Source organism: Microtus oregoni, unplaced genomic scaffold, assembly GCF_018167655.1.
Source record: "Microtus oregoni isolate MIOR12 unplaced genomic scaffold, Mior012 000003F_ref0000135, whole genome shotgun sequence".
Taxonomy (NCBI): Eukaryota; Metazoa; Chordata; class Mammalia; order Rodentia; family Cricetidae; genus Microtus; species Microtus oregoni.
The window spans coordinates 51,619,733-51,638,419 of NW_024543062.1; the positions used below are offsets into that span (position 1 = coordinate 51,619,733).

An 18,687-nucleotide genomic window follows, 5' to 3' on the forward strand; every position below is an offset into this window, starting at 1 on the left:
ACGGTGATTTCCCACAGGAGCAGGCTGCTGTCATGAAATTAGCACATGGTGCCTGGCACCCAGAGGCCCTCAGGACATCTGTGTACTAAATCTGATAGGATGGAGCCAGAAGGAAAACCTTAATGCTTTATCTGCCTGCTTGTGTCTCCTGTTTTCGTGTTATTTAACCGCCCTGGTTCTGTGGCTTGGCCACTCTTTCTGGGTTATGTATTAGAGCTTCTCAGGCAGTTAGTTCTAAAGACAACTCGGGGCCTCTGGAGATGGCTCAGTCACACAAGCGTAAGAACCCCGAGTCCGCATAAAAAGATGAGTGTGGTGGGTACGTTTGTAACCTCAACCCTGGAGAGGAAAAACTGGGGGGACCCCCGGGGCTCCCAGGCCAGACAGACAGCCTACGCTGATCAGTGACTCCAGGTTCCAGTGAGAGAAAACAGTGAAGAGCTCCAGAATGACACTCAGAGTTAACCTGTGGCCTCCACACACGGGCATATATGTCCACTCATGTGCATGCATGCATGTACACACACACACAGTGTTAAAAAGAAGCAGAATATGGATCAGGGAGAGTGGATGGTCACATTCCATGGGAACACCTCAGAAGATCACTTCTACACTGTTGTGTGCCCAGAGGACTGCAGACAAGGCAGTGAGAGACACTGACATCCTGACGTCCTGGTATAGAATTGTAGGTGCTCCTACATAAGTTAACTGGTGTGTGTGTGTGTGTGTGTGTGTGTGTGTGTGTGTGTGTGTTTCAGTGTTAGCAGACCTGGTTTTCTTGTCTGTTCCTGCTGGCTTAGGGTCACAGTGCTCTGACTTCTCAGAGTGCTTGTGAGGAGTTTTCAAATTAAATGTACATGTTAGCGGTGGGTATACATGCCATGGTGAACACGTGGATGTATGCACTCACGTGGAGCTCAATAGGACAACTTACAGGAGTCTGTTCTCTCCTTGTGCTGTGTGGGTCCCGGGGATTGAAGTTGTCAGGCTTGGTGACAGGTATCCTTGCCCACTCAGCCCTCTCTCCAGCCTGCTTGTGAGTTTTGACTTCAGAGTCACCGAATTTCACTGAAATTTTTCTGGGGAAATTCTTGGAGGCTGAGGTTTGCAGCTCTGTTCTTCCAGGGAGGATCTAGTTTTGCTTCTCAGGCACTGGGGGACACCTCAGTACTGGTCCATTGTAAGGTCCTAACGAGCAGAAAATTCTGGTTTTGCCTGAGATAGTGTCTCGTGGAGCATAGGATGGCATCAACTCACTGTTTCTGGGGATGATTTTGAACTCCTGATCTTCCCGCCTCCATCTCCTCAGTGCTGAGGTTGCAGGTGTGCACCACCACACTCGGCTCCTGGCTTGCAGTTTTGTAGGCATGCAGGGAGCATTGTGGATTTAGATGGCAGACCTCCAGGAAGCTGATCGTCTGTCTTTACAACATTTCATTGCATACATTTTCCTCTTACACTAATCCAAGACTAACGTGGGCCTTTGTTAACCTACTGTAAAATCAAAGCTAGACATTACCAGGTTTTGGAAAAATACCTCAGGGAAGTAGCCACCTCAGTGAAGGCGTGCGCCTCCTAGATTACCACATTCACTTACATTTTGGCCTCCCAGAATTCCATCGTGTTCTTCCTCGCTCATAGTTTTGTTTCAGGAGGGGAACTGAGCTGTACTTTAACATCTCTTTCCTTGATTTAACGGAAGGCTTACAAGATGCCGGAGACTGAAGTTCCCTAGATCACTATGGAGAACTGAGATCCCCATGTGAGGTGGTGTGCAGGGGTCCCCTTTCTCATCGTAGAGTCTCTGTTGTGGTAGGAAGAAGGGACTAATACTTCCTGAACCAGAAGAAATTTGGAGCTGGGGATGTAGCTCTGTGGTAGAGCGCTTCCCTAGCACGTGCAGTCCGGGGTTTGATCTCTAGCCCTGAAAAAAAGAGAAAACAGGGATGAAGGTTAATACATAGGTAACCTTCAGGGGGCTCATTCAATTCTGAAAGGATAGCGTTTTAGGTAAAGTAATCATTTCTTATTTCTCTTGGGTATTTAACATTTTGAACTAGGCTAATGCCATCAAATGCCATTTAGAGCCGTCTCCCCTAAGAATGGGTGTCGTTTCTATCTGTCACATTATAAAACATGAGATCTGCAGCAGACTGTCCTAATCCACACTGTGGTTTTACCGGCACGTTCTTAATTTGCAGTTGTTGAACAAAATGAGATCCACACATCAGCCCGTGCTCCTCTGTGGCACAGGGGTGTGTTTGTCGACGGCTGGCCTTTTTGGAAGATGCTGTATTTTGTAAATAGACTGTTAAGATGCCTGGGGCTTAAACTTTTTCCCATGGAGGGTTGGGTGTAAAGCTCCATCTTGTCTTCTGAATCTGACCAACTTTGTCCTCGTCACCTGCTCTCCCGCTGTAACTGTTTCTCAGCCACTGTCAGATGGGCTGCGCTGGTCCAGAGACCTGTTTCTGCCTTCAATCTGGGTTTTCCTGGCTGTTAGAAAGATAATTTGAAAGAAATAAAAGCTTTAGATTGTGTAATGAAAAGTATGTTTGAAAAGCAATCAGACTTCCATTGGCTCCTTGAGAACTCTCTTCACTATAGCTCCAGAATAAAGAGCGTCCCAGCGGGACAAACAGCTTCCCGAAGCGCCCGTCTAGACTCACAGGCTAGAATGGTGGACCTGCACATGCGTGCGTTTGTCACTGCACGTGGACTAGAGAACAGGGTCAGCGTGGAGCTGGTCCTCAGAGTGAGTTAATATGAAATGTAAGAAACTGCAGGGGCTCGACAGATGGCACAGTGGGTAAGGTGCTTACCATACAGGCATGAGGACCTGAGTTCAGATCCCCACCATCCATTTCAAAAGTGAGATGCAGCTATCCACATCCATAACCCCCTCATGGGAAGAGGAGACTGGAAGGTCTCTGAGGCTACTGGTCATCCCAGCTAGCCGAGTCAGGGACCCCCGGGTTCAGTGAGAAACCCTGTCTCCAAAGAGAAGGTTGGAAATAATTGAAGACTCCCAAAGCCTGCCCCTGGCTTCCATATACATACATTCACACACATGCATGTGACCCTCATGCACAGGTGCACATATCCACACAAACATGAACACCTGAGAAAGAGAGAGTCCACAGAAGGTGTATTTTTATTTAGCACTAACAGATTTGAAAGCCCTTGTTTCTTGGAGCATATTCTAGTAAAGATATAACAGGGTTTTAAAAAGACTTCGGGGTTCTTCCTGTATGCCTGTATTTTCTCTCTGTTTATGTGATTCTCGTTGAGAGAGTGGATTGAGAGAGATCTTTTCCTTTCTTCCTTGATGTCCTGGTGGGCTCGTTCCATGTTCTTTCCCAAACACTGGGTCAGTTGTTGCATTCCAGTAACTGAGTAGATTACCAAGTGGATTAGTTGAGGTTCTCTAGAGGAACAGAGGGGGGTGGGGGTGATCTCTATGGCCCCTGCAGTTTCTTTAATTTTCATTTATAAAGTATTAATTCATATTAATTAATTCAGGGTTCTGAGGACCAGATCCATGTTGATACATTTCTCTAGTCTAAGTGCAATGATAAATACACATATGTGCCGGTCCAGCTTACTAACCATTGAGTCATGTGCTTCAGGAAGCTGTCCAGCTGGGACGTACAGGCTGGGGTCTGGCTAGTCCAACAATGACTGTCTTCTAGTGGAAAGTCTAAGAATCCAATGTTGTTCAGTCCATTGGGCTGGAAATCAGCTGGTCTTCAACATACATCAGAATGCCCAAAAAGTAGGCTTTAATACCAGTGAAGGAATACTGTCTCTCCAGCCCCAAGTGTCTTCTGTTTCCTTCTGGACTGTCAGCCCACAGTATACAGAATGTTACCCCTGGCTCTTCACTGCACCCATACCCAGCCCACTGTTCCCAAGTTCCAGAATCATTAAACAGCAAAACAAACCAACAGAAAAACCTCCCTGGTCTGTCAGTGGTGTAAATAATTCAGGGAAAGCCCTAGCCAAGATGCATAGTACTGATGCCTGTGCCGGCTCTCCTCCTCCTCTTGGCAGTCTCTTTGTCCCAGTGCTGCACTTCCTAGACTTCCGGACCCATGAGCACTGATGAAACATGCAGGGACTGTAAGTTACCCAATAGGTTTGCTACATTTGGTTAATCGTCATTAACCCTTCTAGAAAATGTCAGTCACTAACCCTGTGACACTACCCAGAAAGCTCTCTTTTACCTGCCTCCAGTTCTTACAGTCCCTGTGTCTACTTGGCCTTCTCTGTCCCCCCCCCCCCACTTGTCCATTTCCAGTGGTTTACTCCATGGCCTCTCTTGGCAACTTTCTCCTTCTTGTGCTTCTCGTAAGTCAGAAGAACAGACGTAGGAAATAGTTGAGAGTGGTCTGTGGAGGGCAGAGCAGGCGGACCTGCTGCTTGTTATTATACATGCTCAGAAATGACTAGACTCTGCAACTGTGTATTTATAAAATTTTAATGAAAGTGAATCAGTATATAGCTTTTTCATTTTTATTACATGATTTATTTATTGTATGTGTTTACACATTTGCCACTCTACACATGTGGCGATTAGAGGACAGCCTGTACCCGTGGAAGTCTCCAGCCGAAGTTTTGGGGGGTCTGACTCATCAGGTGTGGTGGCAAATGCTTTTACCCACTTAGCCGTCTCTAGTTTGTAACTCTTGATGTTTCCAGATGGTTTCATAAAGAAACCACTAAGACATCCTGTATCCCCGCTAAGACCCCCCACAGATGCTGTTGCCTGGATGGTTTCAGCGTAACCATAGCTGGGCAGCCTATACCCATGCCTTCCCCTGCTCCCAAGCAGACTTTGATGACGTCGGACTTTCCCTGTCTGGATTTCGGTTCTGGGCAGGACATTGTAGATGCCCTGGCTGGGTGAGACCAGCTGCCCAGAACTGCCTTGCTCATACTGAGTATGGATGGACAACCTGAATGGATCTGAGTTCATTATCTGCCTTGGGTTTTCCCACAGCAGTCCGAGCTGTCTGCTGAAGAAAGTCCAGAAAAGTTAGGAACCTCCCAGCTGCATCAGCGGAAAGTCATTTCCTTGAATAAACAGATTCTGCAGAAGACCAAACATCTAGAAGAGGTGAGTGTTTTTAGAATTCCACTCGAGTTAATGAAACTTCTTCCAAGGGGAAGAATCGGAAGATGAATGAAGAGCCTTGTGGTAGACTGGTCAAAGGGGGCACTGGCTCAGGCACACTGCAGCCTTCAGTGCTGTTTAGCTGCATGCATTTTTGTAAGTAAAGTTCTGTGGATGATGTTTGCATGTGTGGCTGCTTGCGAGTATGTGGGGTACTTAGTGTATATACCTGTGCCTGATGGGCGTGCAGGAGCTAGAGACTTGCTTGCGAGTATGTGGGGGTACTTAGTGTACATACCTGTGCCTGATGGGCATGCAGGAGCTAGAGACTTGCTTGCGAGTATGTGGGGTACTTAGTCTACATACCTGTGCCTGATGGGCGTGCAGGAGCTAGAGACTTGCTTGCGAGTATGTGGGGGTACTTAGTGTACATACCTGTGCCTGATGGGCGTGCAGGAGCTAGAGACTTGCTTGCGAGTATGTGGGGGTGCTTAGTGTACATACCTGTGCCTGATGGGCATGCAGGAGCTAGAGACTTGCTTGCGAGTATGTGGGGGTACTTAGTGTACATACCTGTGCCTGATGGGCATGCAGGAGCTAGAGACTTGCTTGCGAGTATGTGGGGGTACTTAGTGTACATACCTGTGCCTGATGGGCGTGCAGGAGCTAGAGACTTGCTTGCAAGTATGTGGGGGTACTTAGTGTACATACCTGTGCCTGATGGGCGTGCAGGAGCTAGAGACTGTTGTTGGTGTCTTCCTTAATCACTGTCCACTTAATTTACTAAGGCAAGGTCTCTCTGAGCCAGCTTGGCTTGTCTAGCTAGCTAAATTGCCAGGGATATCCCATGTCTCTGCCTCCTAAGCACTGGAATTAGAGGCAAGTTGCCACGCTCACCTAGCTTTTCACATTGACCCTGGGGATCCAGTCTTCAGTCTTCAGGACTGCATGGTAGGCACTTTGTTCACTAGCCCTCTCCCCATCCCCATGAGTTAAGTTTCACTGGAACAGCTAAACACATTTGCTCTCCTATTTTTCTGTGACTGCTTTCAAGCTACTATAACAGCGTTGAGTAGTTGTGGTGGAGACCAAACAACACACAATGCCTAAACTGTGTACTGCCTAGTCTCTTATAGGTAAAGTTTATCAACCCCTGTCACGGAAAATGCAGGGCAAGGCAGGAGAGATGGCAGCTATCAAGAGCTCTCTTTGCTCTTGCAGAGAACGTGAGTTCTGGTTCCCAGCACCCACATTTGCAGCCCACAGCTGGCTGTAACTACAGATTTTTTTTTTGAGACAAGTTCTCTGTACATCTCTGTCCTGGAATAACTCTGTAGACCAGGCTGTCCTTGAACTCTCAGAGATTCTTCTGTCTCTGCCTCCCAGGCATTGGGATTAAAGGCATGTGCTACCACACCTTGAAGTCAAAGAGTTCAATCTACCTCTGCCTCCCAAGTATTGGGATTAAAGGTGTGTACCACCACACCCAACTACTCTGTTTCTTTTTTTTTTAATATGTGCAAAATTTTTTTATTTGATTCATCATTATTTCTTTTTTTTCTTTTTTTATTGAGAAAAAAAATTTCCGCCTCCTCCCAGCCTCCCACTCCTCCCCCCCTCCCCCCACTCCTCTCTCCGTCCCCCCACTCCTCTCCCCCTCCCCCACTCCTCTCCCCCTCCCCCCACTCCTCTCCCCCTCCCTCTCCAGTCTGAAGAGCAGTCAGGGACTTTCCTGCCCTGTGGAAAGTCCAGAGTCCTCCCCCCTCCGTCCTGGTCTAGGAAGGTGAACATCCAAACTGGCTAGGCTCCCACAAAGCCAGAACATGTAGTAGGATCAAAACCCAGTGCCATTGTCCTTGACTTCTCAGCAGCCCTCATTGTCCGCCATATTCAGAGAGTCCGGTTTTATCCCCTGCTTTTTCAGTCACAGTCCAGCTGGCCTTGGTGAGCTCCCAATAGATCAGCCCCACTGTCTCCGTTGGTGGGTGCACCCCTCTTGGTCCTGACATCCTTGCTCATCTTCTCCCTCCTACTGTTCCTCATTGGGACTTTGGGAGCTCAGTCCAGTGCTCCAGTGTGGGTCTCTGTCTCTATCTCCATCCATCGCCAGATGAAGGTTCTATGGTGATAGCCATAAATAAAGGTCAGTGAGTCTATAATTTGATATCCTAAAGAAGCTAAATAAGAAGGTGAACCCAAAGAAAAACATATAGCTATCCTCCTGGGTAGGGGAAGTAGACAAGATTGCCAGGCAAAAAATCGGGATCTTAAGGGTGGGGGGGGGGGGGTAAGGGGAGATGGGAAGAGAAAAGTGAGAAGGGTAGGATGGGGAGAACTTGGGGCAACGGGATGATTGGGATAAAGGAAGGTTGGATAGGGGAGCAGGGAAGCACATATCTTAATTAAGGGAGCCATCTTAGGGTTGGGAAGAGACTTGGACCTAGAGGGGCTTCCAGGTGCCCAAGGCGAGGTCCCCAGTTAGTTCCTGGGGCAGCTGAAGATAGGGAACCTGAAATGATCCTATCCTATAGCCACATTGATGAATATTTTGCATGTCACCATAGAATCTTTCTTTCTTTTTTACTTTTAAGAACTTTAACCTTTAGCCTACATAGATTTTTTAACACATAGTAAACCATTTAGACATTTTCTTTGACTTTGAATCTTTCTTTTACTGTATATGTCTCTTTTGTGACCACAAGAGTCTTTAATTTACTGAGCAACATGGGTAGGATAAAAGCCGTGTCTTTGGTGGCTGGATCCAGCCCATTCCTTAGGTTTCCAGCCTCATGGCGGAGGTACCGGCTGTAGCCATTTTTATTGCCACAACTCTATGGTGTTTCAAGGTCCCTGCCAGCAAGCAAGCTGCAGCACTGCACTCAGAAAACACACTCAAACACTCTGTAGTCAGATCGCCTGTCTGAAAGAGTCAGAGTTTGCCCTGGCAGTACGGACCAGAACACCAGCATTTTGAAACAGCCACCAGGTCAGACATGCTGAATCTTTCCTGGCAAGACTGGTGCTACACAGATTACTAAATATGGGTTAGGCAAGATAAGTCACTACCTCGTGGTACTACACACATTAACAGAAATGGGCCAAGCGGTGTTTATATGAATACAGTTTGTGTGTTGTTATTTTGGGGCATAAGCTAGCCAGGTGGCCAGGAGCTGGGTGGCAGGAACGCTGCCCGTAGCTCCTACTACAGAGGTCTGCGTGGAGATGTTGAGGAACCAGGTGTTGGCTTAGGAAGCAACATAAGCAAAGATGAAGGGAGGAAGAGTTGGCCAGCTCCTTCCTGTCTGATGGTTGAGGAGTCTTGAGTGAGGTGTGCAGTGGGCAGACCGATAACGGAGCACCTTCCAGGTCCATGTTAGGACTGTGGAAGCCACAGAGGACTGCAGCAGGGTCGTGGCATGCCACTGCCTGTTGGTGTGTATGATGTGGGATATGGGCAGAGGCTCAGGGAGTCCCAGACCTTCAGAAGACGGTGCAGTAGGTGAGCTGGTGGTGGCAGGAGTGGGAGAAACAAACCATTATTTCCCGTTTATTTCTGAGAGTAGTGCACATATGTCATGGAAGCCAGTAGACAGTTGGCTGGGTTCAGTTCTTCCCATCTACCAAATGGGTCCTGAGGGCTGAACTTGGGTGATCAGACTTGGTGGCCAGCACCTTACAGCCTGAGCTGTTCCACCAGTCCCAAATGATCTTTTTAAGAGAGCTATTGGTCATTTATAGGTCTTGGTGACAGGTGGGACTGTTTTGGAAGACCTTCATATATTCTTTTAGGAAAGCAGACCATAAAGAAGGCAGGGAGTGACTTAGGAATAGTCTTTGGATGATAAAAGTCTGCATGCCTGCTGGGGACATGGCTCAGTTGGTAAAGGGCTGGGTGCAAGCATGACACCCCAAGCTCAACTCCCCAGGACCCATTTGGAAAGCCTGGCATTCAGTATATAATCCTAGGAATGGGGAGGTGCCCCCCATTGGTCTATGGGTGGAACTCAGTGGAAGACTCCATGTTATTCCACATGGAACCCCAGGTTAACTCCCTAGCACCAAAATAAGTAAACATAGAACTGTTTTAAAAATAAAATGGAAGTCCTGCAGTTTAAATGTTTCAGTCCTTCTGGTCTTTACCTCCTCACTGTAAAAGGAGGATCCCATCTCTGTCTGGACCGAGAAAGGGATTCCATTCAAGCAAATGTCCTTTCTCTCTCACACAGCTGCAAACGAATCACACCAGCCTCCAGGCCAAGTACAGTGATATGAAGAAGACACTGACAGAGGTAAGCATCTGTCCCCTCCTCCCTTACTGTGACCTCGGGGCCCACAGCCTCCTCTCCCGGGTCAGATCACAGCGGTGTGGATAAACTGATGGTGTGGGTCAAGCACCACCATGAAACTCCCTTCCCCTGCTGTGACCAGACTCTGAGGCTGGCTTCCTGCCACCACAGCTGATGAGCAGCGTTCCTCCGGCAGCACTGGACAGACATGACCATGCTGGGCTCTCTCATGACACAGACCTAATCTGCATTTCTACGAAGCCTGCCCTTCCAGGTAGACTAATGTGATGAATGCAGGCTGCTTTTGCCACTTCAGGGAAGTGGAAGGTGGCAGACAGGTGGTGACAGCAATGACACCCTTGGAGACAACCACACAGCCACCCCAGGAAAGCCAGAACCTAACTGACTGCCGCATCAGTGGCGTGGGCTACCAGCTGTAATCTCTCTGGTTCTCAATCCAGTTCCCTAGATGGAAGCCCAGTTCCTTTTTAGATGAATACTGTCTTCCTAGGTCCCTGGTATAAAGTTTATATTTCTTTATAATTGTTCTTTAGTCGTGTCCACTTGTAAGCTGATCCACCATGTTTCTCTGTCTTCAGATGTTTGAGGACTCTTGGTTATACATTCATCTGGTTTAAATTTCCTCTCACCAATGCTCTGTACATGCTACAGCTACTTGGCTTGTTACTGTGACAGAACCCATGACAAGAAGTGGCTTTAGGAGGGGAGGCTTTAGTCTGGCTCGCAGCTGAAGTATGCAGTCTCTCATGGGGGAGAAGGCAATGCAGCAGGAACCTGGAGCAGCTGGCCCCAGCACACACATTCAGGAAGCAGACAGATGGATGCCAGCGCCCAGCTCATGTTCTCCTTTTCTGCAGTTTAGACGCCAGCCCAAGAGGTGGCGCCTCCCACTTGTAGGGTGGACTTTCCTAGAGGCTGGACTGCCCTGGCTGATCTGTCACGGGTGTGCCCAGAGCCTGTCTCTGGTGGCTCTAGATCCTGTCAAGCTGACAGTATGAACTCACAGCAGCTTGCTTCCACTGTTTCTCTGGACGGGTGCTGCCTTCTCTGTGGTAAATCAGCTCCTGGCAACAGACACTCAGAGCTGGGGAGCTTCCTGTTCTCTTTGCTCTTGCCAGCCATCTGGGGCCCTCAGATGCTCTCCTGTGTAACTGAGTCAGGCTTCATTGCTTTGTCAACCTCGCTCTTCTGATCCAGGCCTCAGCCCCACAAGCCATTCTTGTCACCCACGCCGGTTAGTTCTCCATAGCTGTCTTGTCTGTTCCCATCTGCCAACCCTCTGTCTTGTCCCCTGAGTTAACCTACTTCCATGTTGCGGCTTCATAGCCTGGATTATTTCGAGACTTGAGGTGAGAAGGGTTTGATCTGACACTGCCATTTTCAGCTAGGAACTTTTGAAACTTGATTTGTTTTGTTTTGTTTTGAATACGTCACATGCTCACATGGTTCAGAAACTTGCAAAACACAAAATGTGAATTCCTATAACCCGCCATCTCTCCGCCCACTCCAGGGCGGTGAGTACAGCCAGGATCTTCTGAGTCTAAAGGACTCTTTTATGGTTACATAGCAATTATATTCTGCATGCTTGTGCGCATTTCCTCTGAAAAATGTCTATGTATTGGAGGCAGGGGAGCTGGTCTGGTAAGCGTGCCACAGTGCATGTGTGGAGGTCAGAGGACAACTTGTGGAAGTTGGTTCTCTTCTACAGTGCAGGGTCCAGGAACTGAACTCAGATTTTGAGGAGTGGCTGCTCGTGAGCCATGTCATCAGCCCACGTGTATATATTTCTTCAGGTGCTTGGGAGTTCACTGTGTTCATGACATTAGACCTTATTTTCTAGATCATTGTAAAAGAGATATTTAAAAAAAATAACATTAGATGGGTTGGGGAGATGGCTCAGTGGGTAAAGTGCTCGCTGCGTGAGCATAAGGACCTATGTTCAGGACCTGATTATCCTCATAGCAGCCTGGCATGGTGGTGGCACTTGTAAGCCCAGCCCTGAAACACGAAGGTGATGGATCCCAGTGGGTTACTGGCCGAGTAGGCTAGCAGTACCTTGACTTTTTCTTTCAGTGACAGATCAGGTCTTAAAAGATAAGGATGAAGAAGCAAAAATTGAGAAACCTCAGGACCTGAGCCTCTACCTCCACATACACATCTCGCACTAGCAAGTGCTCGCTCACATGACACACACAAAAGTATATTTCTGTGTTTTCTTAAAGACTTTTCCATTTGCTAAATCAAAAGAAGGTAAAATATTGTTTTTAGAGTTTCTATTGCTGCGGCAAAACACCATGACCAAAAAGCAAGTCAGGGAGGAAAGGGTTTGTTCAGCTCGTGCTTCCACATCACAGCTCATCATCACAGGAAGTCAGGACAGGAACACAAGCCAGGCAGGAACCTGGAGGCGGGAGCTGATGCAGGGACCCTAATAGGGTCAATAGGATGATGCTTACTGGCTCACTTCCCATGACTTGCTTAGCCTGCTTTCTTATAGAACCCAGGGCCAGCAGCCCAGGGACAGCCCCACCCACAGTGGGCTGGGTCCTCCCCCATTAATCACTAATTAAGAACATGCCTTACAGCTGGATCTTATGGAGGCATTTTCTAAACTCAGGCCTTTTAGATGACTCTAGTTTGTGTCAAGTTGACATAAAACTGGAAATATAGCATTCAAGAGGCTGGGAAGCTTTAACCCTACCATGACAGTGCTGATCTGATAGTTTCTCTCGCTTTCCCTCCCTCCCTCTCTCCCCTCCCCTCCTCCTCCTCTGTACCACCTTAGGCTTTCCCATCTCTCCTGCTGCACTGTGAAGTCTTCCTCAGTGTTTCCATAGCCAGTGCAACATTTAGCAAATTATGGTTCTGACCTCGCTCCTGCATCTCCCCTCCATCCCATTGTCTGACCCATCTGTTCTTCTCAGTGCACAACCAAAACCAGTGGTTCAGTCATCTATCCCAAGTGGCCAAGTGAGCCAGGGATGGGGCTGGGTCATGGAGCACATTTTTTTTTTCTTTTAAGTCTCTGTAGCCAATGATGCCTCTGTTCTTTCTTGCAGCTGAAGAATCATGGTGAGAAACTAGACAAAGAACAGGCAGCCCTGGAGAAATTAGAAGCCAAAGCCGACCCAAGGTAAGGGGTTTCGGCAGGTGCTATTAGCCCTTTGACGAAATTGACTGCAGGGTCTGAGGCTTGATTTATCTGATTAAGGGACAGAATAGCCAGAGGTCATGGGCTGGGTCTCCACTTCCATTCAGATAATGTCATATGACCATCCAGAAGGGACCAGCAGTCACCCTGATGCTTGCTGAAATTCTTGTACCGCACACGGAGTCACCCACCTTCCCTTCAGCTCTCCTTGTGATCTAAGCAGTGGTGTTCTGGTTTTAAAAACAGTGAATCAGAACTGGGGCCTTAGTGGCTAAAGTGCTTGCTTTTTAAGCATGCGAACCTAAGTTTGATGTCTCTCATCCAATCTGAAAAGGCTGGGTATGGTGGTACATGCTTGTTATCCTAGAGCCATTCTCTGGCCAGTGAGAGACCCTGTCTCAAAACACAAGGAGGAAAAGCTGCTGAGATCCCTCTGTGGGGCCAAGTGCTTACTGTGCAGCCTGACGACCTGAGTTCAGTTCCTGGAGCCACATGGTAGAAGGAGACTCCCACGCCTGCTGGGCAAGCGCACTCCTCACACATCCTAAATAAATATAATACAATAGGTTTTAGTTAAAAAAAAAAAAAAACAGGGGCTAGCACCTGAAGAAGAGCATTTGAGACTGTCCCTGGCCTCCACATGAATGTGCATATATATGCGCACAAGTGTGCACACGCACACACACAGAGTTTTTACCCTGAGCACAACTGAATAAATGTGTACCACTGAAGCTCATTGACATCTCCAGAGTTGACCTTCACATTCTAGAATCCTGTCCTACGTGTTTTGTCTCCTCCTGGGCTTGAGGGTCCAAATGCATAATCAGAAATGGAAATCCTGACCGTTTGTGGCTCTCCCATTACACCCTTGGGAAAAACAAAGGAATTTAAGAAGGAGCGCCTTGTAGTCTTGATGTGGTTTTATTCTCAGTTTGTAAAAGCAGATGGTAATGGCCTGCCCTGTGCCCTTGGCCTTTCCTCCTCAGCATTCTCCAGAGCCTGAGAGCCCTCGTAGCCATGAATGAGAATCTGAAAAGCCAGGAGCAGGAGTTTAAGGCGCACTGCCGGGTAAGTGCTGCGTGGCATTGGTGGACAGGCAGAGCTCTGCCGAGGTGCTTGGCTTCCCTCCCCTGTGCTCTGGGGCCTGCTAGCCAGGGCAGTGCAGTGTAAGCTGCCTCAGGCTGAGGAGGCGACTATGGGGAAGGTGCTTTCTGCTCTTGCAAGCCCAGGAGAAAGAGCTCTTTCCCAGGAAGGGACAAGCTTGCCAGTGAGAGCAGAGTGCCTGGTTTCCTGTTGGCTTTTGTCCTGGCACACACTAGTGAAAGTAAAGATGAAACGTCTCCATTGAATACTTAAACTGTGCAGGTAAGATGGCTCAGCAGATAATGGTGCTTGCCACCAAGCCTGACAACCTGAGCTCAGTCCCTGGGATGCTCACTGTGGAAGAAAAAAAAAATTACCCCATAGGTTGTCTTCTGACCTCTACACATATGCTGTGGTGCACATATGAGCGTGAGTGCACACATGCAAATACACACCAGATACATGCATGTGTCCACACACATGCACACAAACACAAACGTAAAAACAAACCACATATGATGAAGTTAACAGTTACCTTCAGTCATTAGCTTACCCGAGCTTTGTAAAGGTTCACCTTGCTTTTCCAGGAGGAGATGGCTCGTCTGCAGCAGGAAATTGAGACCCTGAAAGCTGAGAGAACACCAGGTGACAAGGTAAAGGCTTCAGTTAGCCCTCTGTACCATCAGCTGCTTTCTGGCTGGGAAGATTGCAGCAATTCCGTGCTGTGACTCTTCCTGGGGAGACATGAAGACAGCCATTCACTCCAACGAAAAAGGGCACTGCCAGGCTGAAGGAGGGCTTCTGTCTAAATCCAGTTTGGTGAACAAAATATGTTTATTAGGGTTAGTTAGAGGGGCTTGGGTGTCACAGTCGGCTGCACAAAGGCCTGCAGCAATGCCGAGAGACCCACTTCAGTCAGTAGCTCACCTCTCACACGGCTTGAGGAGGGGAGGCTCTCATGAGCCTCTCTTCCTACATGATGGGCTGTTAAAAGGTCTGATCATGTGAGGGTCTTATGCTGCCCAACCCTGCTACTCTGTTTAAAGATGGCAACAGCTACAACAAGCCCGGAGTAGACGGCCATGCCCCTAGCACCAACCACTAATCATGTTGCCAAAGGACTGCCAACTTCCTGAGCTGGGTCTCTGAATGTACAGTCCCCAGGGTTGCTACTCTTGCAGGGCACGCATTCCCTTCCCAGTATGCACACGGCGACTCAGCCTCCTCTAACTCCAGTTCTGGTGTCTGATGATCTAGGTGGTGCACAGCATATGATGCAGGTGAAACCACTCATACATAAAATAAAAATAAATATTTCCTGTTTTAAAAAAGGCCACGCATGGCTGAAAGAGCCAATAGCCCTATCACTGTAGTGGATGGTGTTAGGAAAAAATCCTAACACGGCCGGCACAAAGAAATCCAATTAGGTCAGATTAAATCAAATTAAATGCCCATGTTTTATTAAGTAGTGGTGCTCTTAGCTAGCCGAGAGCATGGCAGGGGAGGCAGAAAAGGGGTGAACACATGCAAACCTGGAACCACATGTTCCTTCTTTGTGAGCCCACTTAAATACCCTGTGGAGTGGTCCTGACCCTTCCCCAGGGAGAGGTCAAGACCTGGCATGCTGGGATTTGGAGTCCAGAGCAAGGCAACTCCCAGGTCAGGGGGCTGGGATGGATGTCAGGGACTGGGGTTATGCTCCCAATTTAACAGATGGGGATGGGGATTTGTGGTGCTTTCTGACTGTCGGCCTTCTTTCAGGTCCAATCTACAACTCTGTCTCGAGAGAATAAGGCAGAGAAATAGAGCAGAACACTGGACACCTTCCTCCAGCCTCTACACACTAGTATACCTTAACACATACCACACTCAGCACATGAGTATACCTTAACACATACCACACTCAACACAAATTATATTTCTCAACTTCTCCTGTAATTTTCTTGGATTTTTTTGATTTGGTTTGTTTTCTCAAGATAGGGTTTTCTCTGTGTAACAGTCTTGGGACTTGTTCTGTAGAACAGGCTGGCCTTGAACTCAGAGATCTGCCTTTCTTTGCCTCCTAAGTGCTGCGATTACTCCCACCAATTTCCTTAGGTCTTATTCAAGTGATTCCTTCAGCCAAAGGTCCAAAACTCTGATCCCTCCCTTCATAACAAATGTCTGAGCAACATTTCCCACTTAGCCTGTCTCTTTAAATTTTCTCCACTTTGCCTTGAGTAGCTGGAGTTACGGCCTGGGCCATCAGATCCTGTGGATCTCTTGGATTTTGTTTTTTCTTACCACACTTCATTCAAAGCCTGCCTTCTCCCCAGATGTGGGCTAGTCATGTCCCTGGAGCCCACTCACTGAACCTGCCCTGCCCTTGTAGCAGGGGGAATGGGAAGGTCAGGGAAGGAAACATCCTGTCCAAGCCCCCAGCGCTGATGTTCTTGCGGCTGCCCTACCACCCTGCCCAGCACTCTCCAGTGGACACTAGACCATGGAGAAGTGCTGCCCCTAGCCAGAGAGACCCAGGCCTTAGAGCAGTGGTGTCATTTCGGCCAGAGGTGCCCACCTCTGTGAGGGAGAGGAGGAGTCAACAACAGCGGTAGGAATGCAGCCCAAGCTGGCCTCAGGGACTTACCCAGCGCTGAGCCTCTGGGCATTGTCAGTTCCTCTGGCCCCTGAATTGGCAGAGATCACATTTTTATCTCATTACGTCCTGTCCTGTCGGAGGGATTCTTCTATGGAAAATGAACCACAGAAGACTGAGGAGCTGGCTCAGAGGATAAGCTGCTTGGTGTGCAAGCACAAAGACTCCAGTTTGGATTCCAGCACCCTTGTAGGAGCCAGGCAGTAAGGCGGTGGATACTGAAGGACCCCTGAAGCTCACTGGCCAGCCAGTTAGCCAAACTGGTTAAGTTCCAGGTTCAGTGAAGAGACTGAGGCTCAAGAAAATAGGGCGAGGTGGCTCATCAGGTGAGAGTGCTTACCAACAAGCCTGATGACCACAGTAGAGAGGAACAACAGCAAGCTGTCCTCTGACTTAAACACACACAAATGAGAATATACGTACATTTGATACATAAATAAATACAATGGTTTTTCTTTTTTTTTCTTTTTTTATTGAGAAAAGGAGAAAAAAAAACAAGTTTCCACTTCCTCCCAGCCTCCCATTTCCCTCCCCCTCCTCCCCCCCTACGCCCCTACCTCCCACCCTTCTCCCCCTCCCCCCACTCCTTTCCCCCTCCCTCTCCAGTCCAAAGAGCAGTCAGGGTTTTCTGCCCTGTGGTAAGACCTAGGACCTCCCACCTCCGTCCATATCTAGGAAGGTGAACATCCAAACTGGCTGGGCTCCCACAAAGCCATCACATTACGTAGGATCAAACCCCCGTGCCATTGTCCTTTGCGTCTCATCAGCCCTCATTGTTCGCCATGTTCAGGGAGTCCAGTTTTATCCCATGCTTTTTCAGTCACAGTCCAGCTGGTCTTGGTGAGCTCTCAATAGATCAGCTCCACTGTCTCAGTGGGTGGGTGCATCCCTCGTGGTCCCGACTTCTTTGCTCATGTTCTCCCTCCTTCTGCTCCTCATTGGGACTTTGGGAGCTCAGGCCAGTGCTCCAGTGTGGGTCTCTGCCTCTATCTCCATCCATCACCAGATGAAGGTTCTATGATAATATGCAAGATATTCGTCAGTATTGCTCAAGGATAGGGTCATTTCAGGTTCCCTATTCTCCACTGCCCAAGGAACTAACTGGGGACCTCAGCTTGGGCACCTGGGAGCCCCTCTAGGGTCAGGTCTCTTGCCAACCCTAAAATGGTTCCCTTAACTAAGAATTGTGGTTTCGTGCTCCCCTGTCCAACCTTCCTTTATCCCAATCCTCCTGCTTTCCCAAGGCCCGACCTCCTTCCCTTCTAACTTTTCTCTCCCCATCTCCCCTTACCCCCAACCCACCCCACCCCAAGATCCCAATTTTCTCCCCGGCAATTTTGTCTACTTCCCTTAGCCAAGAGGATAACTATATGTTTTTCCTTGGGTTCCCCTTCTTACTTAGCTTCTTTAGATTCACCTATTGTAGACTCCGTGACCCTTATTTATGGCTAGAAACCAATTATGAGTGAGTACATCTCGTGTTCATCTTTTTGGGTCTGGGATACCTCACTCAGGATAGTGTTTTCTATTTCCATCCATTTGCATGCAAAATTTGAGAAGTCATTGTTTTTTACCGCTGAGTAGTACTCTAATGTGTAGATATTCCATACTTTCTTCATCCATTCTTCCATTGAAGGGCATCTAGGTTGTTTCCAGGTTCTGGCTATTACAAATAATACTGCTATGAACATAGTTGAACAAATGCTTTTGTCATATGATAGGGCATCTCTTGGGTATATTCCCAAGAGTGGTATTGCTGGGTCCAGGGGTAGGTTGATCCCGAATTTCCTAAGAAACCGAAACACTGACTTCCATAGTGGTTGCACAAGATTGCATTCCCACCAGCAATGGATGAGGGTACCCCTTCCTCCACAACCTCTCCAGCAAAGGTTATCTTTGGTGTTTTTGACTTTAGCCATTCTCACAGGTGTCAGATGATATCTCAAAGTTGTTTTGATTTGCATTTCCCTGATTGCTAAGGAAGTTGAGCATGACCTTAAGTGTCTTTTGGCCATTTGAACTTCTTCTGTTGAGAATTCTCTGTTCAGATCAGTGCCCCATTTTTTAATTGGGTTAATTAGCATTTTAAAGTCTAGTTTCTTGAGTTCTCTATATATTTTGGAGATCAGACCTTTGTCTGTTGAGGGGTTGGTGAAGATCTTCTCCCAGTCATTAGGTTGCCTTTGTGTCTTAGTGACAGTGTCCTTTGCTTTGCAGAAGCTTCTCAGTTTTAGTAGGTCCCATTTATTCAATGTTGCTCTTAATGTCTGTGCTTCTGGGGTTATACATAGGAAGCGATCTCCTGTGCCCATCTGTTGTAGGGTATTTCCCACTTTCTCTTCTATCCTTTTCAGTGTGTTCGGGCTGATATTGAGGTCTTTAATCCATTTGGACT

At 47.9% G+C, this 18,687-nt stretch overlaps 1 protein-coding gene across 2 annotated transcripts in view; it reads left to right on the top strand.

Moving 5' to 3' along the window:
* Ccdc93 (coiled-coil domain containing 93) overlaps nt 1–18,687 on the top strand; it is an 82,617-nt gene that overhangs the window by 38,228 nt on the left and 25,702 nt on the right. For both annotated transcript variants that reach the window (XM_041648114.1, XM_041648115.1), the window contains 5 exons: nt 5,003–5,119; nt 9,343–9,405; nt 12,483–12,556; nt 13,561–13,642; nt 14,245–14,310. In XM_041648114.1, coding sequence (XP_041504048.1) covers nt 5,003–5,119; nt 9,343–9,405; nt 12,483–12,556; nt 13,561–13,642; nt 14,245–14,310 — 402 coding nt within the window. The remainder of the gene's footprint in view (nt 1–5,002; nt 5,120–9,342; nt 9,406–12,482; nt 12,557–13,560; nt 13,643–14,244; nt 14,311–18,687) is intronic.